This window comes from Drosophila novamexicana, unplaced genomic scaffold, assembly GCF_003285875.2.
Source record: "Drosophila novamexicana strain 15010-1031.04,08,12 unplaced genomic scaffold, DnovRS2.1 tig00000564-arrow-pilon, whole genome shotgun sequence".
In the NCBI taxonomy this organism is placed as follows: Eukaryota; Metazoa; Arthropoda; class Insecta; order Diptera; family Drosophilidae; genus Drosophila; species Drosophila novamexicana.
Genome location: NW_020824810.1, coordinates 4,244,071 through 4,251,492, shown reverse-complemented (window position 1 = coordinate 4,251,492; position 7,422 = coordinate 4,244,071). Strand labels below are relative to the sequence as shown.

Genomic DNA, 7,422 nt, shown 5'->3' with positions numbered 1-7,422 from the left:
AATTAATTTGAACGATAAACGAATTCTACTTAAACGGATCACTCAATCGTAAAATGTGTTCATTTGCACCAACCAAGTGCATGAACAAACGCATGATGCATCGGCCTTTGTGTGTATGCCATAGTATGAGTCCGTGTGTGACATTAAAAGGTGTGCCAAATGAAATTGAAATATGAATTCAAATCCATTGGGCGCATAAGCGGCGCAATCAGGCGCAAAATATGCGCGAAACGGCGCGTAACTGCAGCCGACTATATGTAATGGCACTGGGTAGTCCCCTACCCCTGTGAACTTAAATGTGTAGACATCTGTTAAGAGCGACAGGTGAATACACAGCAGTTAAGCATACAAAGGCCACTCAGGCCAAAATGGCGGTCTCGGATTTGATTTGGTATTGAGAGAGAAAACAAAATGGCGCACAGGCTGCAACTGAGCAACTAAGACGGCATTGGGGGCCAAAGACCAGGGACCCTTTGTTATTTGACTTACTGTAGTGACATGCAAATAATAATGCCTCTCCAGCAGCACCAGTACCAGCACCAGCAGCAGCAGCTATGCAAATATATAAAAATTGGCAGTAATGCAAGCCGAAAAGCAAAAATAATGGCAGTAGGTGCATAACAATAATAACATCATAGCCACACAGAACAGACATACACATATATGCACATATCGAGTAATTTCGTATGCTGATGAATTATAGCTATACAAATTATTTTATACAGTGCTTATAATGTAAATTAAATAAATTTAAAATTAAATACAAGTTCATATACGAAATTTAAACCGGTATGAAGATTATTTTTAAAGTAATTCAGGACCCATCTGCTCGAAGCTGACAATTCAAAAGAAACATGTTTAGTAAACAACGTAAGCCTCTCTTTTTTACTTACTGACAAACTACGCATATTTATTTAGTAAACACTTCTTAAACAATTCACTTCGCCTGATTCGTTTTATCCTATCAATATGGCATCTGGGGGCACCATTATACCGCCTCCAAGTTTGAGTCAAATTTTCTTTGCGCGAAACTTTTTCCGTGCTCTTAACGAGGAGGAGGAGGTAAGGGTCAACAATTTAATCATATCACCAACAGCTGCGCGCAGTGCCATGACTTTAGTGTTTATGGGTGCCGGCGGAAAATGCGCCGACGAATTGCGTTCTGGACTGATACTTGGATTCGCTAAGAAACTGGAAATTGCCAAGCAACATGCCGAGTTCATAAGTAAAGATTGCGTGTGCAGCGATAAGGGAGTGTCGATGCGCATAGCCACTGGTCTGTATGTTAAGCAGGATCAGGAACTGCGTCCCGACTTCAATCTGCAGGCTGGGGAATTCTTCAATACTCAGGCAGATGCGTTAAATTTTGCAGATGCCGAAGGTGCTGTGCGACAAGTCAATAAATGGCTTGAGCGGCAAACCTTTAATACGGTACGCGATTTGCTTACTCCAGCCTCTTTCAATGTGGAATCGAACGTTATTTTGGTCAACTCTTTGTACTTTCGTGCCAAGTGGACCAAGCAATTTTCTGTAGAACGCACTTCATTGGGTGATTTCGCGATAAGCGAGGAACAGAAAATGCAGTTACCCATGATGCGACAGGTAAGTCTCGTACCAGTAAAGCTTCACTATGTGTAAAAAATCATCTCTTTTATGATATCAATCAGTTCCAACTGTGATATATTTTTTCTTATGTTCAGGCCGGACAGTTTCGCTATGGCGAATCCAGGAAGCTAAAATCGCGTATTCTGCAGCTGCCCTTCGATGAATCAGATGTAAATATGTTATTGATTGTACCTGACGAGACTATGGGTCTTGCAGAGCTAGAATCAAAGCTAGGAGAGATTGACCTTAACGAAGTGGCCCTCAAGTCGGTGATGCATGATGTTGATATAACCGTGCCCAGATTCAAATTAGAATGTGACATTGATCTGAAAGTACCGCTAAAAAAAGTAAATCCATTGCACATCTTGATGCACAAGAAGATATTAATCTTTAAATCGTAACAGTTGGGAATAAAGCGTATCTTTGAGAAAGGCGCCGCTGACTTAAGTGGACTTTTTGCTAAGAAATCGCCCCAGTTGATCACTGAGGCAAGGCAAAAACTATATTTGAATGTGAACGAAGCTGGCTGTGAAATAGATGCTAACACACGTAAGCAAAACACGCATTATTGGGAGGATCAAGTTTGCATGTTTTTTCCTTTCAGCTGCTAAAACCTCTACTGAACCCTCAAATCCGGAGCGCAAAGTTTTTACAGCGGATCACCCATTCGTGTTTGCCATACGGAACAACAAATCAGTTTACATTGTGGGTCATTTTGCCAGGCCCTGATTAGCACAGACAGTGGGTGGCGTTATATAAAATTAATCCATTAAATATCCATGAAAGCAATTACAAATTTTTTACAAGTGTCGCTATCAATGACCGCAGGCTGAACAATTAAAACAATATGCCGTGAAAAACGAATTATTGCCGGACAAATGACAAACACAGTGCCAGAATCAAACACAAAATTATGTTCAAATACACACTTAAATAGGGTAAAACTGAAAATGATCAACTATAAAATTCGTTGTCAACAGTGCTACACAAATTTTTTTAAGTTGCCTAACTCAATAGTATTTTGTTTTGTATTCTGTATTTTCATTTTCATTTTGAATTAAAAAAATCTTAATTTATATATCCTTACCCGCTGTAGCGTGAAGGGTATAAAAAAAAACTACAACAAAAATATTATCACAACTGACGGGCAATAAATGAAAGAAAACAAAAAAATAAAAGGTAAATAAATTTAATAGTGAGTCCTGGTAGAGCGAATGGAGATATGGTAGGAGGTGCCGCTTCGACAGATCATTAAGAATTGCGCTGATATGAAAAGAGTCGCTATGACTCGGACCGAGAGCAACAGACGGGGGAGGATGGCATGGGGCGGCATTGAGGCTGGAAAACCAAATGAAAAGTTAAAAGCAGAAAAAGGAGCGTCGATGGCACCATGCCATTTCTTATGGCAAATGCTATACAACTTGTTAGCCAATTTTAAATACAACTGCTGCGACTGACAGTAATCAAGATTGCATGGCAGCGGTGGCTACAACAATGCTAAATGTCATTCGGAGAGGAACAACAATTGAAAAATAAGTAATTTTCCAACTGTAGTGAACTATGTACGCAGAACCCCAACACCACCAGCAGCTGAGACAAGCATAAAACAGGAGCTGGGCTTCTAGCTGAAATCGGAGTTGAAGTCCGCGCTCGAGTTCGAGTTCGCGTCCGCGTCCAGTTGCAAACTTTGTCGTCCAATTCATCGAAGATTGTCATGGCCTCCCGTTTGCCATTGGCATTGCTATTCAGAGCGTCTGCCATTGATGGCCACTGCCGGGTATTGTGGCAAATGTTTATCTTTCGGTTTGGTTTGTGTTTGGGTCTGCGCTGCGCATCTTTCTTGATTTTACTGATGCCTCTAGGCCGCTGGCAGCATCATCAAAACGGATGTGCAGCTGCACAAACTTTGTTCCACCGGGGCGGCGCAGTAAAGGGACTGAAATTTGTGCTTCGGCCCGGACGGTTGTGTAATTTGGAAATGCTAATGTAATGTCGCAATAATGAAATTACTGAAATTGTTGCTACAAAATAGTACCAGCTAAAAAAAAAATGAAATGAAAGTTTAAATAAAGGCAAGCACACGCCTCTCAAAATATTAAAGTGATGAAAGTAAATAGTTCATGAATACATGTAGTTAGTTAGGAGCCCAGTAGCATTTTAAATGGATTTAAAACATTTCTCTTTTTAATTATATATTTGGAATAAATCGCACGCATTGTATTGTATACCCTACTCTATGGGCTGTGTTCAAATATTTATTCGGAATGCAAATTAATCAGTCCAATAAACAATTTGAATGTTATACATAGCAATTCTTTTGCTCTGGTTTTTGTTTTGAGGCATTTCCAAAACACCCCCAAAAGTTTGGCATTATGCATATAAACATTTTAGAGGGCCCATAGCTAGATAGTAAGTAATTTTCCATAGCAACTCAATAAATCAAGAACTAGTGCCCAAAAATGTAATTTAAAACCAATCAAACGCATCCACATGCAACAGCGAGTGCCAAATGCCGGCGGTCACAAAATGTATTAAACATCTTCATTTGATCGCATACCAAACAACGAGGGTGCTGAGGCCATAGGGGTGATGTTACGCACCTATATATGCATATCTCTATAAAATAGCACACACATATGCATACAAACAATTGTTTCATAAATTGCATAAACAACCCAGCTATAAAAAGGAAGCATGAGCTAAAGTTCGATTATGTAAACATAATCGCCACCCACCCACAAACACGACCATTAAATCCGATTTGGTGATTTGCTTTTATGAGTTGATATGCGCGCTTGTGTCAGTAGACATACCATATAAATAAATGTGTATATTTGTATGTGGTACATATGTATGTAAGTTTAGCATGAAGTAACGTATTACCATACGTCCTACCTATTTTGCAAATCTTCGATTCATAAATGGTCAGAGGCATTATTAGCAGATTGTTATGTGCGTTTGTTTATGCTACTATATAGTTTGTATTTCATTTGAACGTGTACAGATGGTATTCCAATAAGGAAAGCTCCATTTAGGTAAAACAAGCTTGATTCGTTGTAGAGATGGTAGTTTAATTAAAATAACTTTAACAACTACTTACCATATATATTGTTGTTATTGCATCATTTCCAGTTTAATTTGAGTGTAGTTAACTAACAAAAAAAAAACAAAAGGAACAAAATTAATTTTGCAAACAGTAAGAATTTAATAAACATCTTTAGTATTTCAGCGTTGGCTTTTTGAAATTAACTTTCCACTAAATGCTTACAAATTTAAACATACGTGAATTTTGAAAGGCTGTGCTGTCTGTTGCTAGCCCATATTCAGCCTGGTAAAATTACATTTCAATTTGAAAACGACTTTAATTGCCCATTTTCGCTAACTGAGGTGTGTCAGCCAAGTGAGTTAACCGAGTTGGCTGTGGCAGCTCAAAAATAGCAGGCCATGAGCGCCGCTTATCGCTCAGCTGCAGCTTAAGAGCCGTTTAATCCATCACACGACAAGTGCAGCAGCCGTGGACCCTTTTTCCTTTCCAATTTGTGCCACGCGTGTGTTACAAACCGTGCAAAGTGCTGCCATTGCGTGATAATAAGCCGTCATGCTGTCCACCGTTAGGACAGGTTTTCATTGTGGTTATGCATACGTCGCGTTGTACTGGCCAGTGTAAGATATGCGTACACCAGTTATCTGTTAATTTAAAATGCAATGCAACGAAGTGCCAACGCGAAATTTGGCAACAAAAAGCTGCAAAACATGCAACTTGCTGGACAGGTGATTTAAAAACCATTTGTCAGCAGCAGGTATCAGAGTACTTAGGCATGATGATTTTAGCTACCATGGCTACCAAGAGTATGGGTGATTGGCCTGGGTCAGTGAAATTATTTAAATTATCTTGAGAAAGATTTTGTCAGGTGCCGCCAGGCAATAAGAACAAAAAGAATGGGCTATGACCAGACGGATGCACCAGCAGTTACCCCAAGGCAGCAACCAAACTGCTTTAGTGTCATTCTTTTATCGCGCAACCTTCTCCACAATCCAAACATGAAGTTACTAAGCGCACCCCTAAGAATCAGCAACCGGTAGCTGACAGCCGACAGGCTGCTTCGTCCTGCTTCTCGCCCGAGTTGCGCTTCTGTCTGGTTTCACTTTCGTTGTTCTTGCTGTTGTTGACGACAATTGTAAATCTCATCTATTATAAGTGCTTCTTACCACTTGGCGTTGAGCATTGACATTTGGCTAATGGCAAAAATGTCACCGAAATGCAGACAAACAAGCAGCTGCCATGACAGCAGCCCAAGACATGGATGGCTACGACATTAGAGCAGCTCAGCGCTGGAACTCTCCACTTTCGCAGATCATATCATGCGCTTTATCGTAGGCATTACCATTGTAGCATTTATTACAGTATATAGAAGTAATTCACCAGCAGCTTAGAACTGATACCTAATATTTCGCACAAATGAACAATTATCATCATAAAATAAACAGCTTAATATTCTTAACAAGCAAGAAAAGTATTTTCTATATTATGCTATCAATTTTAGATTATCTATTTATATACATGCTTCTTATTGATTACATAACATAGTTTAATCGAATGGGAAAGCTCAAAAAGAAAAATAGTTTTTTAAAACGTTATACATAATTTATTAAACAACGGGAAGTCTGTGAGTGTGGGCATCAAATCAAAGGCAGTCATAAATCAAATACAATATGATTTACGGATTACAGTCGGCTACAAAACTGTATACATACGCACAAAGTAATGGGTGTGAGTATTGTGTATATGGCAGCTGCTTTAATGCACCTATTTAATCAACCCAAACCTCAAGGGATATTGATGAATAAAGACGCACAGCATGAGAAGTCGAACTAAATTGCCTACTTAAATATGCGTTTAATTGTAATGGGCAGTCTCTCCAAGCGGCAAACGATTTCAGTGTGCAAATGTGTGTTGGCAAAAGCATTAAAACATTATCGAAAAAAAATGTTTGCAATGCAACAATTTAAATTGCATTCTAACTATTGTCCACGCACTCAAAAACAATTAACTCTCATATTTAATATGAGCATAAATATATACGGAACTTAATTGAAAAGGACAGCTACTGCAAAAATGTCCTAAAAATATACAAAATACTTGAATAAATCGCAAAGTGCCATGTCGTTTTTGGTGTCAGTGTCCGGATCGAACTTGTTATGACAACTGATGTCGATGTTCCTTTTTGCAAATTTCAAAAAAAATTTATTATTATGTACTCAAAAGGTTCACAATTTTGAAGACACATGCAGTTGAGCCAGCATTTAGTTTCATACGAAACTATAACTCATTAGCATAACATTTCCTTGCGATTTTCAACCGTCGAGTAACATATGCGCCAACATTTTGTTCTGTCAATCAGTGTAAATTCAGCGACAAGTAACAAAACTTTTGACAGTTGCAATTGTCACCATCGTATGATGGATGCGAAGAGTTTCATCCCTTCACTTAGCAGCCCACCCCAAATAAGCAAGAACCAACTGTTCTTAAGCGCCTAGCAGAACTCTCCATTAATGCTTGATAATTTAAATTAATAAGTGCTTTCTGAGTTTACATTAAATCAACCATAAGGCAACTGTTGCACTTGAACTGCATAAGAAACTGCAAGTAAGCGCCCTATAGTCAAGTATGCTCGACTACACAAATTCGTGCACTTTTTTCAATAGAATATTTTGGCTTTTATTATATTAAAATATAGCCCTGAACGCTTATGCACATGGTAAAAGAGAACATCTATGTACAATTTCAAGTGTGTAACTTTTGTAGATTCCGAGAAC

General features: G+C 38.8%; 1 protein-coding gene across 1 annotated transcript; it reads left to right on the top strand.

Annotated features, from left to right (window-relative positions):
• Positions 1 to 894: 894 nt before the first annotated feature.
• Positions 895 to 3,695, top strand: LOC115762403 (serine protease inhibitor 42Dd). The gene is made up of 4 exons (XM_030704591.1): positions 895 to 1,602; positions 1,701 to 1,952; positions 2,010 to 2,154; positions 2,210 to 3,695. Exons 1-4 carry the CDS (start codon positions 970 to 972, stop codon positions 2,332 to 2,334), a joined length of 1,155 nt encoding a protein of 384 aa, XP_030560451.1. The 5' UTR covers positions 895 to 969; the 3' UTR covers positions 2,335 to 3,695.
• Positions 3,696 to 7,422: the final 3,727 nt, after the last annotated feature.

Excerpts from the sequence above, each read along its gene's own strand:
- LOC115762403 (XM_030704591.1), top strand. The coding sequence starts at position 970 with ATGGCATCTGGGGGCACCATTATACCGCCTCCAAGTTTGAGTCAAATT. Across the intron at positions 1,603-1,700 it reads AGTTACCCATGATGCGACAG|GCCGGACAGTTTCGCTATGG; the intron begins GTAAGTCTCGTA and ends TCTTATGTTCAG. Across the intron at positions 2,155-2,209 it reads TGAAATAGATGCTAACACAC|CTGCTAAAACCTCTACTGAA; the intron begins GTAAGCAAAACA and ends TTTTCCTTTCAG.